The sequence below is a fragment of the Scatophagus argus genome, chromosome 19, assembly GCF_020382885.2.
Source record: "Scatophagus argus isolate fScaArg1 chromosome 19, fScaArg1.pri, whole genome shotgun sequence".
In the NCBI taxonomy this organism is placed as follows: domain Eukaryota; kingdom Metazoa; phylum Chordata; class Actinopteri; family Scatophagidae; genus Scatophagus; species Scatophagus argus.
Window position 1 is genome coordinate 420,656 of NC_058511.1, and position 21,845 is coordinate 442,500.

Consider the following 21,845-nt stretch of genomic DNA (forward strand, 5'->3'; position numbering starts at 1 on the left):
TATTGTGTTAATCTTGTACAGACACGAAAAACAGACTGCAGATCAGTAAACATCAGTTTGTCCCATTCAGCAAGAAAGCTGATCAATGAATCCACATCCCGGTCAGAACGTTAACTGAAACCAAACTGTGGAGAAAACAAAGGCTAAAGTTATAGTTAAATGACAAATAAAGAGATGTCACAGTGTTCAGACATTACTTTAAAAGGGTTTCATTTTGTGTTTAACAGCCACTGACGGATCCTCCTGTTGGATCGTTTTCGTCGTTTTGTCTTTCGTTTCTCTCGAGGCTTTTATTTTGAAGGCTTGCCACAGCGCATCCTGTCTCGTGTGTGTGCTGCGGTGCGTCTTGACGCAGCGGGTGGCAGCTGGTGCGTCAGGAGGAGACAGAGATGCCATAACAGCAGCATCACCGACCGTCAGTCCGTCTCACCGGGAGGGATTTTATTTTGTCTCCGCTCTCATCCGCTTCCTTTCGGCGTGTGTCCCGCCGGTACCGGAGCCGGGACGCCTCTCATGGTCTGTCAGTCCGGCTGTTAGGACAAGGAGACGAGCGGCGGAGCGGCGGCAGCATCTGGAGCGGAGGTAAGAGCTGCAGGAGGAGGAGGAGGACTGGGCGTGGAGGAGGGGACCGTCCTGTCTGTCTGTCCATCTGTCTGTCTGCCTGCCCTGTCATCCGTGTGTGCTTCCGTCCGTCTTTGTCCACCGTTAGCGACTCCTTTCCGCGGCTGCCGGCCGGAGCGGCTCCTCCTGTCCGCCCTGTAGCCGCGGATGAAGCGCTAAGGCCCGGCGGGATGTTTCTGACGAGCCGCTCCAGTTTATCCAGCGTGTGTGTGTGTGTGTGTGTGTGTGTGTGTGTGTGTGTGTGCGTGTTGCTATCTCGGGTGCGGCGATCTGCACCACGATGATGATGATGATGATGACGATGATGTCACAGAGGTGAACATGTTGACCTGCGGCATCACGCAGGTCACGTGATGTGATGGATGTCAGGTGAAACGTGTTTGTATTTCTGTGTCAGATTATACGTGTGTGTAAGTGTTGATCCAAACAGACCTGAAGAGAGTGTCGTCATCACCGTCATCATGACTGTGACGGTCCAGGTGAGTGCAGAGCAGGTGTCTGCAGATCTTATGTCTGACTTGTATCACAGCATTTTTACACTGCGGTACTGAGCCACCATCCGTTCTGAACCTGATCCAGGATCAGGATGAGCTTGGACCTGATCCTCTGCTGTCACTTCCCGCTGAGGATCCACACAGAAGTGATTTTTCACAATAAAATCCATCAGTAGAATCGGTGCAGTGAAGCTTCACCTGCCGAGGACTGACTGCGACCTGAGACACAGCCTGCAGTGTGTGTGCACCTCAGTGGCTAAGAGCTGACAAAAAGCAGTGCAACGGGTACATTTACTACCTGCATACTGCACTTACTGCATTCAAGTACAGTTCTGAGGTACCCGATGATTACGTCATGGACCCAGCAGGATGTCTGAACACATTAGTCCATTAAAATCTAAACTGTCTGCATGTTTTCAGTACTGTCATACTTTTACTCCAGTAAAGTTTGAATGCAGGACTTCTACTGCTTTTACTGAAGTCAAAGATGTGAAGATACAGAAGAAGCAAGAAGCCATGCACATGTAGTACATGTAGTACATGTAGTACATGTAGTACCTGTAGCACCTGCAGTACATGTAGTACCTGTAGCACCTGCAGTACATGTAGTACCTGTAGCACCTGTAGTACATGTGCTAGTGCATAATAGTGCCGTCAGGTTGACCTGCAGGCTGGACGAGCTTCCTGTTCCTGATGCTGACACGTTAGCATGAATCTGCTGGAACATTTAGACCAGCAAACCAAAGCCTTGTGATTCCTCACAATGAAACGTGTCTCTCCTTGTCTGTCCCGTCTGTCCTCTCTCCCTGTCTGTCCTCCATGTCCCAGGATGCTCTGGGGTTTCCCAGCAGGCCTGTGAAGATGAGTGTGACCTCGTGGTTCCTGGTGAGCAGCTCGGGCACTCGACACCGTCTGCCCAAGGAGATGATCTTTGTGGGCCGAGAGGACTGCGAGCTCATGCTGCAGGTGAGCCTGAAACAATCAGCTGATCCTTCGAACTGATCAGCTGCTACGATCATCTGTGGTTAAAGATCTGTTGTGTCTGTGGCTGTCGTTTGTTGGGACAGTCTCGCAGTGTGGACAAACAACACGCCGTCATCAACTACAACCCGACAACCGACGAGCACCTGGTCAAGGACCTGGGCAGCCTCAATGGGGTGAGACACACAGCACAACAACCATCCACCAATCAGCAGCAGTGAAAGAAAGGGGGCGGGACTAAAGGCAGCCAATGGATCAATTCAATTATTAATGCCTCGAATATAAATTACTGATCAAATGTTTGTATCGATCGAACCGGAAATCCTGACCTGAGGTCTGACGTCATTTCAGCTGTTTCTATTATTTCTTCTTCTAATTCAGTTTGAGAGATTCTTCTGGTGTGAACTACTGACTTTTTCTGACAGCGGCAACATCTGACTGTCGACTCCCAAACATCAGAGCGTCTTTGAATGCACCACGGCTACTGCATACAGTATACATGATGTGTGCAAAGAACCAAACGTCTGAACGCAGTTTGTTTTGTCTGCAGACGTTTGTGAACGACCTGAGGATTCCTGATCAGACCTACATCACCCTCAAACTGTCGGACATCATCCGCTTCGGATATGATATCCCCCGCATGACGTCGTCAGTCAGCGTGTGTGTGTGTGTGTGTGTGTGTGTTACTGGTTCAGTGTTTTTCTTAACCGTCTCTCCACATTCCCATGTCTACGTTCTGGAGAAAAGTCAACACAAAGTCCCAGAGGAGGCTCTGAAGGTCGGTGTGTGTGTGTGTGTGTGTGCGTGTGGGTGTGTGCCTGTGTGTTATCAGCAACTTTAGGACGATGAAGTATCTGAGTACTGTTCATCCCATGTGTGTCTCCTGTGAGTCGTATTGCACTGTGTGTTTGTGTGATGAGCGCCTCCTGCTGTTGCAGCACGAGAAGTACAGCATTCAGCTGCAGATAAGCCTGAAGGCCTCAGAGGGGAAGAAGACGGAGCTGGAAGATCGAACGAGGGCCGAGAAAGCACCGAGTACCAAGACTCTGCCACACGGTACGTCATTAATACTGCAGATGATACTGCAGGTGAACGTCCGTAGTCAGTGGTCACATACTGCAGTTTTGCTGGGCTGTGACATCACATGTTGCCAGTGTGATGTCATGATGTTTTTGCGTTAAGACAAGCTGCTGACTGTGAGTGTTTTCACCATTTGTCTCCTGTGGACCCCGAGGCTGCAGGAAAACAGACAGTACATGAAGAGTACACTGTGTTCAGGTGGCACACATCAGGCCGGGTGTCGGCCCCGATTTGGCCAAATGTTGATTCAAAATAAGAAACCTTTATAAGAAATAATCAGGCCTCTGACTGAGAACAGATTCACACATCAATTCAGTCAAGGCAAACGTTATTTTCCCTCCTGCCAACATAAAGACACATTCATCATAAAACCCATAATCATGCAGAAAGCTGGACAATGGGACATCAGTTCACATGAAGACAAATCCAAACAGGCTGATTGTCACGTTGCAGGTTCAGGTTCCCAGAGCAGGACGGAAGGACAGAGCAGACTCAGTGAAACTTGGACAACAGAGTCATCAATGAAAAGTTCATTACAGACACAGCATGCAAATACTTTGTAAGATTACTCAGAAAATCTTTGATGACACTAATAACATGTCCAAACTGTGTGTGTGTGTCACAGAGGCTCCGGTGTGTCGGCCCACTCCTCTGTATGGTCAGCCCTCGTGGTGGGGAGAGGAGGATTATGGGAGTAAAGTTCATGCTGATGAACCTCATGCAGGTACAAACAGGTTTTATCGTCGAATGAGGAAACACGTTAACGATCAGCTGAAATAAATCTACATTTTCCTTTTGTCAGAGCAACACAAACGCAAGATATAATCAAGGCTTACAAACAGAAATGAAGAAAGCCACTCAGAGTTTAAACCAGAGTCTCACTATTCAAAAAATGCTTCTTCTGCAGCTTTAAACCAGCCCTGTTACTGGCTTTTCTCCATACAGAGTAAACTGTAGTGTTGGTGTTGTTTTCCAAGTTGTCAGCATCACGAGTCCCCACCAAAGCTAAGAGACGGGATTACTCTTATGTGAGTTTACCTCGCTGTAGTGATTATAAAATGTTTGTCTCTGGGTGTGTCATTTTTGTCAGATGTCCAGAAAGATGCTTCTTCTGTGGATCCAGACTTTTCTGGATCTCTGTCAGAATCCCAACAAAAAACCATCTTCCCTTCGTACCATCGTGAGCCGAGTTACTTTGAGATTCCTACCAAGGACTTCCAGCATCCCAAAACCTCAGGGGCAGAGCTTCATGAGATCCCCACCAAGGACACAGACACGCCCCCAACCCCTCCTGTTGTTCAGAGCCACGCCTCCTTCACCATCGAGTTCGACGACTGCATGCCCGGAAAGATCAAGATCAAAGACCACGTCACCAAGTTCTCCACTCGCCAGAGGAAGAAGCAGGCTCCACCCACCAAAATCACAACATCCACACCCGCTGAGATGATGTCAGCAGAGAGCAAGGTGGCTGATTGGCTAGTCCACAGTGATGTCAGCATGATGAGAAGACGTCCAACATGTGAAGATGTTTACAGCACTAAAAGTGACCTCGCCATGAACATCAAGACCCTCAAAGGTCAGAAACTCATTAAAGGACCATAATGCTGTTAATTAGGAAAAAACTGTGTCACGTGATTCTTCAGTTGCTGACTCCAGGGGGTCCTAACAGGACTTTTCTTATAGTAGTGCTACACTGGGTGTTGTGCAGGTCAGAGCTTCAGACTGGAAGGGACTCACCCGATGTTTAATAAAGGTTTGATGTTTTCATTCTTGTTGTCAGGTCACCATCACGAGGATGGAACCCAGAGTGACTCAGAGGACCCAGTTCTCAAAGGAAGGAGGAGTAAGTCCCAACACTCCATCCAGTCTCGCCACCCAGTACAATCAGAGCTGTCAGAGGCGTCGCAGCAGACAGTTCAGTCAGCCCAGTCTATCCAGAGCCAGCCACCTGCTCCAACACAGACCCTCCACCAGGCACTGCAGCACTCTCCACCCAGAGCAGCACCAGCCTCACCAGTGGCTCCTGAGCGGCCCTTGTCCCAGAGTCCTCCTCAGGCTCAATCCCCCACCACAGAATGTCCCAAGCAGGCCCCTCCCGAGCACCTCACCCAGCAAGCCTTTATTATCGAGTTTGATGACAATCCGCGCAAAAAGCGCTCGCAGTCTTTCACGCACAACCCTGCCCATGCTGACACATACTCTGCCCTGAAGGCCAAGCTGGAGAGGCGGAAAGGTGGTGAAAGGCCGGCATCTGTGCATGGCCACATCCCTCCGACCCAGCAGGTGACGGTTCCTCTGAAGGGTCAGGGCCATGGTGGCCCCCAGAGGTCAAGCTCTCTGAAGAGGGAGAAGACAGATGGAGAAGCGGCCTCCTCCGGTTCCACCTCTCGCTCCTCCTCAGGTCTCATAATCAGACCCTTTGGCAGTGTTGGGAAAAAGTCCAAGCTGGCCCAAGAGTTTGCTGCTGAATTCCTAAAGGATTCTGGTCAACGGGATTCCTCTCCAACAAGAGACAAGACATCCCCTCCGCCAATGTCTGCACCGCCAGTGATGGTGTCACCTCCTCATGCAAGAATTCCCTCCCCTCAAGAACCTCTAGCGCCTTCCTCAGTCTCCTACCCCACCTCCCCTTTGCAACCTCCAGCAATCTCAAAGTCTTCAATCCCCACCAATGCCGCCAACCAGATTTCCTCTCCAGTCCCTTCCTCTGGGCCTCCCATGTCCCCCATGCTGCCAATGGGCGTTCATGCAACAGATGCCAAAGGCTCCCAAAGGATGATGAGGAACGAGGAGGACGATAGCCTGAGTGATGCTGGGACCTACACCATCGAGACGGAGTCACAAGACAAAGAGGTGGAGGAGGCTCGCAACATGATCGATCAGGTGAACTCACAGTGACCATGAAGTTAACCCCTGACTAATTTTAGCTTGTGACCCAGCACTGCATTCATCATTCAGACAGCTGATGTAAAAACATCCCTTCAGAGTTGTGATCAGTTGTGGGGAGAGAGAACCTTTACAACAACTCTCTAAAAGATTACTCTGGTTTCTGGAACAGGTATCAAAGTAGACAACTACTGAAGCAAAACAACTTTTGGTCAGCAACCTTTAGCATGAAAAGAGCCACCAAATTCAAACCCACTCAGAGCCACAAAACCTGTTTGACCACTAAACTGAAAGTAACACCACACATAGTTTCCTTAAACTTATGCTTTATATATATGAGAACTATAGTATGTTACTTTTATGAAATCAATAAACTTTAAACAGAAAACGACAAATTTTTATTTTCCATTTTTAGCAACGCAAAACACCTAATTCTTTTATACTTTGAGAGAAAAAGACACTGGCACTTATACATTTAATTTCAAATAAAATAATATCTAATAATATAACGCATTAGGGCTGGACAAGACAACGCGTTAATTTACTAAGCCGACAGTCATTACTTTTTAATTTTATCGCGCATTCGCAGTTTGTTTTAGTGAGCCAAAAATAAGTCACTTATTTGGCGGCAACAGGTGTCGCAACCAGGACATCACGGATATTTTGATCGACAAAATATTAAAATAAGTTTTATGTTAATGTCACAAGACCGCCTCAATCTCCAAAGAAATAACTATTACAATGAAAAAAACCCTGAATAAATAGAATGAAATCAATTTAAATTAAGTGTTAGCTCTCTTAGCCGCGGGAGCCACAGAAGAGGGATGAAAGAGCCACATGCGGCTCCGGGGCCGCGGGTTCGCCGACCCCTGGTCTCGAACTACTCTGTTTGGAAAGTGTGAGGAGATAACCTCTGTTGTGATTTGACTTGTGATTGAATTAAAGGTGACTTTGCAGCAGTAGTCAGAAATAGTTTGATCTCAGCTGTTCCAGCAACCAAGCTAACAATGCTGATACAATCATGGTCGCACTGTCATCGGTCTCGCTGTCAGCTATTTGTATGTGAGACATGCATTAGTAAACAGGTTTTTAATCATTTCGGGGATGCATGAAACCTCATGTCCTTCTTGCTCTGTCTTGTTGCTGAGATCCTGCCTCCCCTCCTCATGCATGTCCTGTGCTCTAACAGGTGTTTGGTGTCCTGGACTCCCCAGAGTACAGTGGTGTGAACACAGGAGTGTATAGGCCTGTAATAAATGATGGCAAGGATGAGCAAGCTAACCTGCCTAGCGATGGTAGCACTGTGGACCAGTTGCATGGCTTTATCCCAGCTACTATCAGCAGCCCCCCAACAGGGCCCATTCAGGTAAAAACACTGGAAAACTGAATCAGAACCAGGCAAAACACCTGTGTAGCATCTTTTTATCCCAGTGCATGCAGACTAGTTTTTCCTCAGTTTCTCCTGTTGCATATTTCACTCTGTCAAGTCCTGTTTGGTCTCTGTTATGTTGTTGTTGATCATGTTGTTTTGTTGTCCAGGTTCCATCTGCTCATGCAGCAGGTCTGGAAGGACCAAAATGGGTTTCCCGTTGGGCCAGTCTGGCAGACAGCTATGCTGAACCTGGTTCCACTCCACCTCAAGGGGAATGTCTGGAAGGTGCTGTTAAAATCCTTTCTGTGTTTGTCAGAATAATATAAACACAATGTTAGGTATCAAATCCACACGCCTTTGATCCCATTTCCTCCTTCTATTGATATGTTTCTGAAAATGTTACCTGGATTACAGTATCTGATAAGAGGCCTCTGCATTTATACGCGATCACTGATTAATCAGTGAACTTCAGTCTTACCTGCATTGCAACACATCAGTTGAAGATTGGGCCTTGAAACATCTGTTTTGGAAAATATTATGCAATTAAAGTGTAAATTATAATGAAATAATTTGAATTGTTTTTGTAGATTTGCACTTCATGAGCCGGTCAATGGGAAATTACAGCTACGATAACTCTGAGTCGGAGTCCTGCCACGGCTCCAGAACAAGAAGGCTGTTGCCCCAGGTGCCTCCAGAAAAGCCGGAAAGTGTACCTCCAAGTATCCTGATTCGCCATGACACTTACCAAGGGCGGGAACCTCTGGACAGAGTCTCTGGTCCTCCCCGCCCACAGAACTCCACCCAGTGCCTGTCAGTTCAGGATGATGTGGACCCAGACAGTCTGAGTGATGCCAGCCGCTCAGATGATGGACCTGTTCTGGAGAAAACAAAGAGGAATCTGGCCAGGACTGGATCTGTGTCTCCAGGGGGCACTGGACCTCAGTTCAAAGGTCCAGAAAAAGTATCTCCCTCCACCAAATCCACCTCCTTCTACATTGGATCTGAAGATAGTCCAGGAAAACCTGACCAAGCCCGAAGTCCAGTACAGTCTGAGAGGACACGAGACCCCTCAGCAAAAACTCCCCCTACCACAGTCCTGATACGACACCTGAGTGGACATGAACCCAGAAGGACAGGTGTAAAACCCAACAGCTCTGCTCCAAACCTCCAAATGCAGGACAAAGATTCTGTCCCCACTAAAGACAACAGCATATCATCCATTGTCCGGCAGGAGAGCTTCACCAAAGACCCGCCCAGTGACACCATCCAGATGAAGAAACTTCCCCATATCTCCAGTCACCCGTCCATTAGAGATATGGAGCAGAGGAGGGAGAACATCCAGGACACGCAGTCCTTCCTTCAGGAGACAGAGGGAACTCTGTCCTCCCTGGTTGACACCAAGTTCCCCTCGTCTGGCTCTGGTCGTAGTTCAAAGAAAGGAGGGTCCTCCACCCACATGGATGACTCCCTTTCTGGTGAGTCTGATGTGGACACAGCAAGCACTGTGAGCCAGGTGAGTAGCAAAAATGCTCCAGTCAACTCTGCTTCTAAAAAGCGTCCCTCCATCAGCAGTCTTCAAAAGGAGAAGTCTTCTTCCAGCCCATCAATCCAAGAGAAGGGACGCCAACTTACGGCCCGTGAACGGCTTTCTGAAAAACGGCGAAACCAGGTGACAGCAGATGCATCAAGCAAGGCAGAAGCAGCAAAACGTTTCCAAATGCGCCGCAGTGCAGGCAACCGTGGATCTCTGGATCTGACAGAGGGTCAGCAAGGTTCTGGTCCACACTGGACCGAAACACCATCATCTGACCAAGAAATTTCCCGACCATCCACCCGCAGCAAGAAACTCATTGCCCCTCTTCAGAAAGAAGACAATGGAAAGACACCCAAGATGGCAGCTCAGCAGGTTCTGACACGCTCAAACAGCCTGTCAGCACCACGGCCAACCCGGGCATCCATGCTTCGCCGAGCACGTCTGGGTGAGGCCTCTGACAATGAAGGTGCTGAAACCGATCGGGGCTCACAGAATTCTGACCATGTCACTGTGCCACCCAAAGTGTCCGCTGATATGAAAAAGCTGTCCAGGCTGGACATCTTAGCAATGCCCAGGAAGAGAACTGGGTCCTTCACAGCCCCCAGTGACAACGAGACATCTTCCATGGGCAGGGCCGGTTTCTCTAACCGGAACTCTGAGTCAGTTGTCACCAGCAGAAAGACATCTGTTGGTGATGCCCGCCAGACATCTAGCAAAGGGGGTGGAGCTCTAGGGAAGCAACTTCTGACCCGCACCCGGTCCAGTGGAGCCAAGTACCCGAGCACTGGTGAGTCCTGGCTAGATTTGTGTTTTAAAAATCTAGACATAAATCCTATATTTACTTCTGCTTCTGTCTGTACGGCAGTTCATGGGGTACTTGCCAAAAAAACTTAAGGTTACGTTCTGAGATGAACACTGAGGTGACAATGGGGGTATTGTTAGTTATTAGTTTGTTGTTAATTGTTAGTCAGCTGTGCATCTTAAAACACCAGTACAGCACAATAATAACATCTGCCTTGTCAACTGTTCTTCAATAAAAAGATTGTAAATTTAAATATTTACAGGTTCTCGTCACAGACAGAAGGGCTCAGACTTCTCTTCATCCTCTGAGGAAGATTATGAGATGAATGCCGGGATTTCCAAAGCCAAACGCTCCTCCCATCCCCCCACGTCCACCCAGACGCCACGCAGTCAACGGACAGGTGCCACCAGATCCAAGTCTGTCTCTCTGGAGACAGAGGAGGATGAGGACCAGAACGATGTCGACCCCTACCAGAACTGGTCCACACACAGTGCTGAGATCGCCAAGTAAAAAAGCAATGAAATGTCCTACTTACCTTTACTTCAAGGAATAACCAAACTCTGGTCTTTCTGTTTTGCTGTTGGTCAGTCTTCCTTTCACAGTGTGTCCAAACTTTTGTTTGTGTTTTCCCTGCAGGCTCAGTCAGGACCTGGCCAAAGATCTTGCCATCCTAGCGAAGGAAATCCATGACGTTGCCGGAGACGGAGACTCGCCAAGCTCCGGCATGGGCACCACCACCTCACCCAGCTCTCTTCCCAACACGCCGGCCTCCACCATCTCTGCCAGGGAGGAGGTGGGCATCAAAGCAAACTGCCAGACATCCCCCACAACCATCATACAAACCACATCTTCTGAAACTGTGAACATGCAAGATTTATTGCTTTGGCTGCAACGATGATTTGTCCATGAAAGATGGTGATAGTGATAGAAAGATAGTGAACAAAGATGGTTGGTGTTTCTTTACATTGTGCAAGAGTGTAGGGTTTAAATCTCTCATTCAAACTTTCACAACATGTTTATTTTTTTATGGCTGGAATCTGTGTGATCCTGCAGTTTGAGATGATTCTGATGGGAAGTCTAAACAGGGGCGACTGTAGTCTGTGTGCAGCCAAGGTCATCCAGGGTGCTGCCAGTTTAAACTGGACACATCTGTTTTATATACATCTTTACCAATCATGACACCAGAGTCTGAAACCATCAAAGTGTGTCAGGAGGACCAGTTCAGTTCAGTTGTTGTCTGTAGCCGATTGACTGGAGCTTCATCATGCTTTGGATTCTCATGATTCATGTCTCTGTTCTGCTGCACAGGGGCCATCTTATCCATACTTACGTGGGGTTCGACCATCTCAGGTGTCTGACTCTGACTCATCACTCCTCCTGCCCTGTGATTGGCTCCCCTCCTTCACTGTCCTGCCCCTTTCATCACTGATCCTAACACTCCCCCCATCAACAGTGTTGGATTGATATTTTTATTATTTTTATATTGATGTTTTTAATTTTGAGATATTTCTGACTGAATGGTCTGGTGAAAGCTTATTAACGGAAAAACTACTGAATATCACAAAACAAATTTAAGCTTGAATCATTCTGATCTGCAAGATCAAGGTTTGAAGTGACAAATGGGTCTACCAGTATAAGGCCCCAACTCCACCCTGCCCTACTTGACCCAACTCTATTCCGATGTTCTGTCCCACATCCATGCCCAACTGCCTCTATTACGCCCAAACCAATACAGTATATCCTCCTCTACAGTTTGTTGTACACAGCTAAACTCATACCCAACTTCACCGTGACCAAACTCTAACTGTCCAAGTTCTACCCTTCCTTACGTGAGCCAACACTGCTACAATACCACCTATTAATTCATCAGATTAATGGGTTGGGAGGAATTTAATATGTTCATGGTGCATAATTTATTTTATCAGATTGAACTAACGTGGGTCTTTAACGTCTGTCCCTGCTCAGTCTGAGTCCCTGCTCACTTTTTTGTGCTTGCTCAGTAGTTTTGCCAATAATAAACTTAAATTTTCGTGCACCATTAATGAACTGGTTTTACTGGTGTTGGGACAGTTCATGGAGCTGGTGACCAGTAGGATCCTCCTGCACTCTCCCTGTTGTTGTTGACATGCTGTATCCCAGCAGTACTAAAATTCACTGCCCTCCACCCTTGCAGCTGCATGTTGACTTGGTGCATGCATTCACGGACCAGCGCCGCCATCGGGCTGCTGCTACTGGCTTTGATAACACATATTCAGTGGTTGGATCCTTTACTCTCTTTCCAGCTGGTCCAACATATCCCTGAGGCCAGTTTAAACTACCAGAAGGTTCCTCCAGGTTCTGCTGCAGTCTCGGGCCTGGACGCAAACATGAATGAGCCGGAGCCCGGTTCTAAGCAACGCCGTCCATGGAACCGCGAAGAGGTCACTGTCTAATCCCCTGAGGCTACGTTCACACTGCAGCTCAGAGTGGTTTCAGTCAGTGTGAACAGGTTCTTTGACATTTAGATCTGAACCATACAGATGCAATTACTGATTATTTTGTCACTTTCTCAGTGTATTCACTGGTATTTGAATAAATCCTACAAACACAAACAACCATCAACCACCCAAATGCCCTAAATGATAATTGAAAGTCCTCATGTAGTTTGAACAAAAGCCATAAAAGGTAGTAGGTAGTACTAGTACTACTGCTGTTTGTGCCCCCTAGAGGCTGCACTCTTCATTACAGCTATAATATGAACAGAGTGAATCCTGATCATCTTTCCTTTAAGTCTTCGGAGAAGTGGAGCTAAAACGTTTGTCATTAAGTCATTAAAATTTAAAGGGAACATGAATGAGATGAGTAAATGTAATGTAATGATTTGTTGGAAATCTGACAACAGTTGTTGAAATATTTGCTTCTGGACCAGTGAACTGGCTGAGGACTGCACTAGCATCACCATACTCGGGTCAAACAAACAGATGAAACCCAACAAAAAACATTTTCAGACTTGAGCCTGCAGTGTGAACATATCCTAAACTGAACAAACTCAACATGACTGCAGCTGCTGCAGTTAGTTTTGGTGTGCTGGGAAATCAGGATGTAAGCTGTTGTTCATGTCCGTGTTGACGTCAGACTCATCTAGTACCATCTCTTCCAGGTGATTCTGGACAACCTGATGCTCAATCCAGTGTCTCAGCTGTCTCAAGCCATCCGGGAGAACACTGAGCAGCTGGCGGAAAAAATGAAGTAAGCAAACTCTGGATGACTTCTACTGTAGCAATAAATGGATTTCCTATGTTTACATTTACTGCAACATCATTGTGGTCTTCAGACAAACCTGACCCCGACAGACCAGAGACCCCCCAGCATCATGTCACAGAGCCTAGATTTGTTCATTTCATCTGTCACTTTTGTCTTTGAATTGAACCTTGTACAGTTTCAGATTAAGGTGTTCAGTCAGTTTTGGTGGTTCAGGTCTGGACGGGGTCTGCTTACTATATTATTATTACTATATGGGTAGTTATGCTTTAATCCTGCAGTGTGTTTGTCTGTTGTCAGGGTTCTGTTCCAGAACAAGGCGGAGGTCTGGGAGGAGATCGAGGCAAAGATTAACTCTGAGGATGAAGTTCCCATCCTGAAAACATCCAACAAGGTTCCTCTTCTGTTTGTTAACAACACTCAGGATCTGATGTGAACACAACTCCAACGTTCTGTCTCGTTTTTGTTTTCATTTCTACAGGAAATTTCTTCCATTTTGAAAGAGCTGAGAAGAGTCCAGAGGCAGCTTGAAGGTACAAACATGCTTTATCTCTGTTTAATGAACACATTCACGCGCTTTTGTATTTAACTTGACTTAAACAGGACTAGATGTTACTAGGACGGCACATAGAAAATATCAAATACTGCCTTTTTCTGCACAATATGGGACATCAAAGTTGGACATTTAGCCTCTAGCGAATATTGATTGAGTCTTTGTGTAACAACGTTAAAAGCAGACTGTAAATAACAGAAAGCTATTTTTCTGAGAAGGTGCAGAAAAAAAATAAAAGTGTCGTCTGCAAAAAGACTTCCAGGACTGGCCTTTGTAGTGGCCTGTTGATATTTTATTTGGTCAGTGCTATCACTTGCAGCTGAGGGTTCCAGGTGCTGTGGCTTCCTCCCGCAGTCCAAAGACATGCGGGTTAGGTTCACTGGTGACTCTAAAAATGTATGTGTGAATGTGAGAATGAATGGCTGTTTGTCTCTGTATGCTGGCCCTGGTGACATGTCCAGGGAGTACCCACCTCTTGCTCTTGTCAGCTGGGCTTGGTCCCCTGCAACCCTGCAGAGGGGACGCAGATGATGGATAAGGGATGGAAGATGTTTATCCTGTTCATGTTGCTGGTGTCTAGCTTTTATCTTCGTGTACTGCTGGAAGTCAATATTGTCACAGCTTCAGCTTCAGATTTAATTGGACCCGATGTGCTCAGTCATGTCCTCTTGTCTCTTGCTGTAGTTATCAACACCATCGTGGAGCCCGGGGGGAGTCTCCAGACAGCAGCGGTAGGGACTTCCTCTGTCAGTCAGACTCGACCATCAATGAGGGAGAAGAAACCAGGCACCAAACCCCGTGGCGCACCCCCGACCTCCAACGCAAATGAAAGCACCAAAAGAACACCTCGTGGAGCCGAAGAGGCCCACTACATGGCCTGAAGAGGCCTCCGTAGCACCTCTGGACAGTAAACTGTGCATCCACACCACCTGCAGCACTGCAGAGGCTTTTTCTTCTTCTTCTGCAGAAATATTCTAGATTAGCTTGACAGTCGCGTCAGATGGCCTGCCAAACTTTTACTGTGCAGCTGGCAGAACCCATATTATTGATACAGAGAGCTGCTGAAGGTTTATCAAAAGGTTTTGTAAAGACGCCTCTCTGACCCTGTCCTGTTTCAGGTGTCTGCTCCTCCCAAGTCTTAATTCTGAGTAGTTCAACAAAGTCTTTCAGAGGAATTACATTTACATTACATACATTCCAGACTGAGCGAAAAGCTCACATGTCCTTCTCTCTAGCCTGATATCCTGCTCCTCCAGGGGTTCCCAGTGTGTTCTCAGGCCTTAGGAAACCCTTAGAGGGACCACACTAAGAGAAGTTTAGTCTTTAGCTTGCAGTAACCTTATCCAGACCATCAGCCCCTTCCTGGAGCAAGTCCGGGGGAGGGAGTGCTGGTTAGTGTCCGGTCAGGACCAGCACAAATGAGCAACATGGCATGAACAGTGGACAATTCTGTACGTCAGCAGAACATTTGGAAATATTTTGTTAGTCTGCAGTAAGGCGCACACTGTGGTTCTGACAACTGGCAGTAACTTTGCAGTGAGGAGGCACAAAAGTACTTTTGTACTCTTCAAATCACTGTCTTAAAAGTGTCAGCCGTTTAAAGGGGTCATGGAGGTGAGCTGCAGGTGTCGCTTTGATTTCATCTGTAAAACAAAGAGGGTCAGCAGCTGAACTTTCTGCTGGGGGTGTGGATGCAGTCAGACTGTCCAAAGCAAATCTTTCATGTGTATCCAGTGATTCAGTCAGTGAGAACAAGTGAAAGAATATGTAGAGCTGCTTCTACATCGCACAAGCTGAACAAAATTTAGTCAAAGCTACAAAAAGAAGCAGCTGCTCGCTCCGCAGTCGTACTCGGATGATGTACAAACGTATCCTGATAACCTTTGTGCTTTGATGATCTGTTGTTGCATTGCGTTTGAACAGATTGTGAATAGATTGTCTCTCCGTTTTTCTGTCTGTATTTACAAAGAGAAAGTCGTAGCTACCTGCCCGTTGGGAGTTCCTGTGCTGCTGCAATGCTTCTGCCTTGCGGACAGGAAACAGCCGCCTGGACTCGTTGGTTAAGTAACAAAGATGTATTGTTATATTTTATTGAATGTTCTGTTGCCATCTCGCTATGATTGTGCTATAACTGTGAAACTGCTTCAGGTTTGCTTGAGCTGAATGTTGTGAGTTCTGAATGTCAGAGAGTTTTCTGCTGGAATGACCTCAAACAAATTGGCTTAACATGAAAAGGACCAGCTGATCTAACAGGAGACATCCTGCTGGTCATTAAATGCATTGCATTTCTGAATCACAATGAATGAAAGCCAAGAAACACGACAATCTGCTCTCTTACTGCTGAAATAGTTGCTGTGTTGCACCGCTTAGTCAGGACTGACTATGTTAACTCAGACACACAAAGCAGAAACGTATCCAGTGACATCAGCTAATGCTAATGCTAATGAAATAACTGTAAACCTCAAACAAGTTCCACCAAACAGATGGATTACGTTCACTAAAGAAAAGGAAACTGGAGACATTGTCTCATAATAATTATTTAACGTCTCAGATTTACAACAGTTCAACCTGAATACAACAGCCGTCCATTGGACAGACATGTGATGAGGAACTCTGTGTCATCAACAGAGTTTGCCCCATTTTCTTCTTTCTGTTGGTCTGGATTGTCTCCATTAAACTAACTGTAGCGTCGCTTACAGTTTGTCCAAAGGCAGCGGTGAAGCTGAATCAAAGGCTGAACAAGTATTGACTGTCAGAGCCACTAAGGCTATAGAACAGACTGTCCAATGTGAACACCGTCCTGGCCAACTCACTATCTTTTTCTAGAGCTTTCAACCACGTCTCACAGAAGTGGACTGTCTTCCAGCAGAGACCGGGCTTAAAATCACCTCTTAGCACCTGAGTTTCATTGTTGTAGGTTGTGACATCCGAACCTTCTCCATGACAACAAATCAGACTCGCTGAGGATGACTGTGAGATGCAGCTGAAAACTTTAGAAAAAGCTCTAAAATGGACAGTGAGTTAGATTATTTAGTTCCCCAACTTAAATAATGAACTTCCACATTTGTTAGGTAGATAATTTTTTACCCTCACATTTCATTCTAAACTTGGTTAATAATCTCTTTAAAATTGTGTCACAGCTTTAGAAAAGCACCATATGAACAAAGTATTTACAGTGCAGAGGGTGAGGGGTTAGTTGAAGTACCTGTGTAGAGTAATTGTGTGTGAGAGTGTATGTGTGTGTGTGTGTGTGTGTGTGTGTCCTGCTGACTGTGCTGTTGTGTTGTGTTTTACTTCCTTCCTGTGTTCGCGTGCAGCCGGGGCCTTGGCGTGCACAGCGCTGTACAGATGTAAGTAGGATTGTTAGCTGTCTCATCAGACGTTTCAGGTGGATTTCAGTTTCCTCGCTGTGTGTCCAGAACAGAGACATTTCCATCATGTGGTTAGCCTAGCTTAGCACAAAGACTGGGAGCAGTGTGTTTCCATCAACCTTACAACAACTCAGTTTGTCTGACTGACACAATGGATCCTGTTAGCTAACAAGCTAATCCATCCAAGTGTTTAGTCAGTGTTGTTGTTAAACTAATTTACAAAGCTATAGTTAATTAATGTCTCATTAATTTTTTTTTTGAGTTTGCCAAATAAATGAATTTCTTGGCTGTTGTGTGGTTCAAGTGCTCTTTGCACGTCAGTGTTTGTATTCCACACATTTGTGCGAAGATGGTTATGTTGTGGGTGAAACACTCCTCTGTAGCATCTTTTAAGAGTAGACTGGACTGTTTTTTGCTGTCCAAAAAGGGCAAACCGAGTTGTGGGTCTTCCTCTCGATAAATGGTGCAGGGGAAGTTTAGCTAGAATGTAGCTGGAAATGAATTCAGCTTTAGCTTGTCCCGTCAGGCTTTATGTTAGCTTATCAGCCTGTGAAGCTAACTGTAGCTTAGCAGTCAAACATTAAAACTATATCAGGTGAGATTTACAGCAATGGTCTGTGATAACTGCTCATCTTTGAAGTTGATATCAATACTGCAAGTGGATAAATATAGCGTTAAAATTTCTGTGGAAAACCAGCCAACTTAGAAGTTTATTTTCTCTGCCTGGTTTGAAACAGGAACCCTGGCCTCCCTGAAACAACACTAAACTATGTTCAGTTCGTCAACAGGCAGAAAATTAGGATTTTTAGCCCTCAGAGATGTTGCTTTCAGTCACTGTGCCTACAGGTTGATGTTAGCTCCAAAGTTAACTAGTAAAACTACTTTTCCTTTATATGTTTCTGCTTGTACTCAGTTCAGTTAACATGTAAATCAGACAGACTTGGAGCCTTTGTATGGTGTATTTTCTCTCTTTCGATGCAGCTAAGCTAGCAGTTTTCTCCTGGTTCTAGTGCTAAGCTAGGCTAACCTGGACTCTGGATCCCTGTACTGAACTCCCAGAGATGAAACTGAACATGTGATTCTGAAGAAGACAGAGAACAGGTGAATTTCTCTAAAGTGTTGCCGGAGAAGCAGGATAGTTTAGACTTTTACTTTGTAAAGTGCATGTTTCCTGTAGCTTGAGGAAGGTGGGAGTTTAAGGCTAGTTCACCAAATGTGCACTTTTTCATTGGACAAACACCTTGGGAAAGCAGGTGGAGCTGAGATTTTAGTTTGACATCCATTGTGTTTACGTGCTCTGCAGCCAATGAGAATGTATTGATTCATCACCTGCCCGCAACACAAACCTGATTGGCCATTGCTGCGATGATGTAACTGCTGCTGCTACAGGTGATTGGTCATTTGGGCTACTTGCATTTTGTGTTTTCCTTTTGTTACAGTGCATGCAACCGTGAAGCAGACAAGCTGTAGAAACAGGCTGAATAGATGAAGCAAACCAAACTGTTGTTCATATTTACTCTGTATGTTTCCTGTTTAAACAAACCTTTTTTTATGCATCGATCACATGAAGGTCTGCAATTGACTGCTGTGTTTCTAATGGAGTATAACCTTATTTATTAAGTTCAAATGATTTACAGACATCTGGACTCTCATATGTTCATCCACAACGATGTTTCTTTGTATCACCATGTCATTTGTAATAAACGGATTTCATGCACTCTGATCTTCAAAGATATTTAATGCAAAGAAGTTTCATGCAGCTTTCAACACAGTTTGTTCTGACCTGACGAATGACTGCTGTTGTTGTGTCTTCCCACTGAGGCCCAACGCCCTACAGTTCAGCTCTGATCAGCTAACAGTAACACAAGTTACCCACGGATGACACAGAACACATAAAAATTTGAAATGCATCACAGAAAATAGACTAAAATATTTTTAGTTTTTGTCAATTAAAACTACAAAACTCTAATTACTAAAATGGGACCAAAACCAACAAACACATTCATCAAACGGCTAAAAATAAATCAGGAGGCAGAATGAAATCTGTTTTAACTGTGCAAGACACACAGGAAGTCAGCAATCATTTCAAAATAAAAGCTGAGCAGAATACCATTGGAACTGTTGTACAGTCAAACAATCTGAAAACTAACAAATGGACAAATTTAAAGGCTTCTAATGTGCTTAATATCACAAGTCCATAACCTCAAAGTGAGTCATGAGTGACCGCGACAGCTCAGGTCTCTCAGGTGTTCCTCTGGTTTCTGTTCTCCTGCTGGTGCAGGTGTTCACTCATTAAAGAGTCTGACATCGGACATTTTGTATTTATCAGCTGATCCCGATTCACAATCAGCCATTTGTCTTGTTTCTGTTGTGTTTGTTTTCTTTGTCGCTGTTGGAAAGAAAACAAGTCAGCAGTTGCTTATTAATAAGTGTAGTAACAGAGTGTACCTTTAATATCCTTACTGTCATGGAATAATAATTAATACAAAATCATGTATCTATATATTTATATAATTTTAATCACTAGATCTCATGTTCAGACACAAACCCACAACATCTTAATCTGTCTCTCAGTATCTGTCTGTGGCTCTGAGCTCCAAGCTCATTGGTTCCTACTGAAGATGTAAATCTTTAAAAACTTATCCAGAAGAGACTTTATTAAGTTGCTTTACTAGAGGAAACACCACAGGTGTGGCACTTACAGCTGTGTTTCATGTACTGCAGAGTAGATCCAGCAGGTGGCGCAGTGGTGTCAGTCTTCAGGTGAGTGAGGCGTGCAGGTAAAAACAGCAGAGCTCTGGGTTAACGTGAGCTCCTCATGATTAAACTGGTATCTTATCTTGTGTAATACAAAGTTCTAGTACTGCCTCGGGTTTGCTGTGTGTGTGTGCACGTCACTTGGGACTTTGTAGTATTCAGGTGAGGCATTGTAGTGGTACTGCTTCCTGCCCAGATCCAGGATCAGCTGCTGCAGATGGTCATCTTGGTCAATCCTGGCCACCGTCTTCTCAATGAAGGACATGATCCTGCAGAGACAGCATGGGACAAACTGCAGTTAAACCTGTCAGGACAGCAGGGGGCACTGCTGAGTTAAGCACCATTTATCCTCCAGTGGTTAAGAAAAATAATCAATAATCATGTTCATTTGTGTGTGTGTGTGTGTGTGTGTGTGTTATCACTTCAGTCCATGGGCTCTCAGCGCTCTGCTGGTTCTCAGAGTCTCCAGATCGCCCACGTCCTTAAACATGAAAAACACGTCTTTACACTCCGGATGAGTCTCAAACAGCCTTGATGAAGAAGAAGAAGAAGAGGAGGATGAGCAGGAGGAGGAGGATGAGGAGGATGAGCAGGATGAGCAGGATGAGGATGAGCAGGAGGATGAGCAGGAGGAGGAGGATGAGCAGGAGGATGAGGAGGAGGATGAGGAGCAGGAGGAGGAGGATGAGGAGGAGGAGGAGGATGATGAGGAGGAGGATGAGCAGGAGGAGGAGGAGGATGAGCAGGAGGAGGAGGATGAGGAGGATGAGCAGGATGAGCAGGATGAGGAGGAGGATGAGCAGGATGAGCAGGAGGAGGAGGATGAGGAGGATGAGCAGGAGGAGGAGGATGAGGAGGAGGATGAGCAGGAGGAGCAGGAGGAGGAGGATGAGCAGGAGGAGGAGGTGGTGGAGGAGTCATTAATATTGACTCCTTTTTGGTTTCAGGTGACTTTGATGTGAAAGTCAGTCTCATTAGTTGTTTCCCACGCTGTGTTGTGAGACATAAACACATCATGAGCATCTGAGTGAGTGGCTTTAAAGAGGCCACGCCCACCACCCCCATTACCCAGAATCACACTGTGCGCAGAGAGAAATCTAAAGGAAAGTAAAGGTCACCGTGGCAGTGAGGTGACGATGGAGACTCGTGGAAATGAGTGTATTTGTCGCAGTCAAAGGCTGTAAAACTTGCTGCTGCGTCTCCACTGGGACAAACAGGATGTAAAGAGCAAAATAAACACACTTTAAACGTGTGATCAAACAGCGTCATGATTCCAGTGAAGGATCCAACACCTGACTGGTGGAGCTACAAACCTGTCAGTGTTTACATCTTAGTATCTCAAACACGGAACTTTTATTGTGAAAGTGTGCACAGTCGAAGAGACTCTGTGATCATAATGGGACTCTTACTGTGAAATTCTGCCCTCTCTGCCAGTGGAAGAAGTACAGGAAGCCATTATTTGTCTGCTTTTGCCTGCAGCTCTGTTCTGCTCTACCTGAGAGGTGACCTCACACGGCGACAGTGTGACTTCACACCTGCCACAGGAGGACAGGACGTGTTTCACACACAGTCAGCTGACGTGCTTAAATCTGTTTGTGTTTTTGTTATGAGATAATCAATAGTCTAATCAATAATATTGGACTCACCTGATGAACACGGTGACTCCCACCCTGCTGATGTCCTCCTGGATGTCCCTCCAGCTCCGCACTCAGTCTCACCTGGACTGCACCGTCCACCTCGTCCTCTTCGTCATCATCTTCATCGTCCACACACACACACACACACACACACCACAACCACAACCGGCAGAAACACAACGCAAAGACGAGCGCAGTGACAGGATCAGACTTCATCTGCCGAGGTCAGCTCAGACACACACACACACACCACTACTCTCACACACACTCACACCACTCATACATGCACACGCACACTCACACACACACATCACAGTGAAATGAGCTCCAGACTGAGTGAGCTGGTTGGTTTGGTGCCCCCTGGTGGTCGTGGACAAGTTTACAGTATTTATTTTAAATGTTGAGCCGCATCAGGTTCAGTTACTGTGCTTAAACACAGCAGTTTGAGGTGCTTGTACTTCATTTGCGTATTTCCCTTTAATGGCAAACGTCTATGATGTCTGTGATGTTATAAACT

The 21,845-nt window shown here is 46.0% G+C and overlaps 2 protein-coding genes across 3 annotated transcripts in view; one reads left to right on the forward strand and one right to left on the reverse strand.

Annotated features, from left to right (window-relative positions):
- Positions 1 to 218: 218 nt before the first annotated feature.
- On the forward strand, positions 219 to 15,949 carry cep170bb (centrosomal protein 170Bb). Of its 2 annotated transcripts, XM_046373901.1 has the most exons (19): positions 219 to 582; positions 1,944 to 2,081; positions 2,183 to 2,272; positions 2,647 to 2,725; positions 2,816 to 2,874; positions 3,035 to 3,152; positions 3,802 to 3,900; positions 4,267 to 4,752; positions 4,957 to 6,059; positions 7,252 to 7,428; positions 7,602 to 7,719; positions 8,022 to 9,755; positions 10,033 to 10,276; positions 10,407 to 10,563; positions 11,079 to 11,120; positions 12,910 to 12,998; positions 13,311 to 13,404; positions 13,492 to 13,543; positions 14,248 to 15,949. In XM_046373901.1, exons 2-19 carry the CDS (start codon positions 1,977 to 1,979, stop codon positions 14,442 to 14,444), a joined length of 5,043 nt encoding a protein of 1,680 aa, XP_046229857.1. In that variant the 5' UTR covers positions 219 to 582; positions 1,944 to 1,976; the 3' UTR covers positions 14,445 to 15,949. The 2 variants fall into 2 exon arrangements, with proteins under 2 accessions (XP_046229857.1, XP_046229858.1); XM_046373902.1 differs by lacking the exon at positions 11,079 to 11,120.
- Positions 15,950 to 21,825: 5,876 nt separating this feature from the next.
- Positions 21,826 to 21,845, reverse strand: part of si:dkeyp-72h1.1 (uncharacterized protein LOC799956 homolog) — a 2,347-nt gene continuing 2,327 nt past the window's right edge. Inside the window, exon 4 of the mRNA XM_046373998.1 lies at positions 21,826 to 21,845. This exon is cut by the window's right edge and continues 594 nt beyond it. The gene's annotated coding sequence lies outside the window, so the exon portion shown is untranslated.

Excerpts from the sequence above, each read along its gene's own strand:
- cep170bb (XM_046373901.1), top strand. The coding sequence starts at position 1,977 with ATGAGTGTGACCTCGTGGTTCCTGGTGAGCAGCTCGGGCACTCGACAC. Across the intron at positions 2,875-3,034 it reads TCCCAGAGGAGGCTCTGAAG|CACGAGAAGTACAGCATTCA; the intron begins GTCGGTGTGTGT and ends CTGCTGTTGCAG. Across the intron at positions 3,153-3,801 it reads TACCAAGACTCTGCCACACG|AGGCTCCGGTGTGTCGGCCC; the intron begins GTACGTCATTAA and ends TGTGTGTCACAG.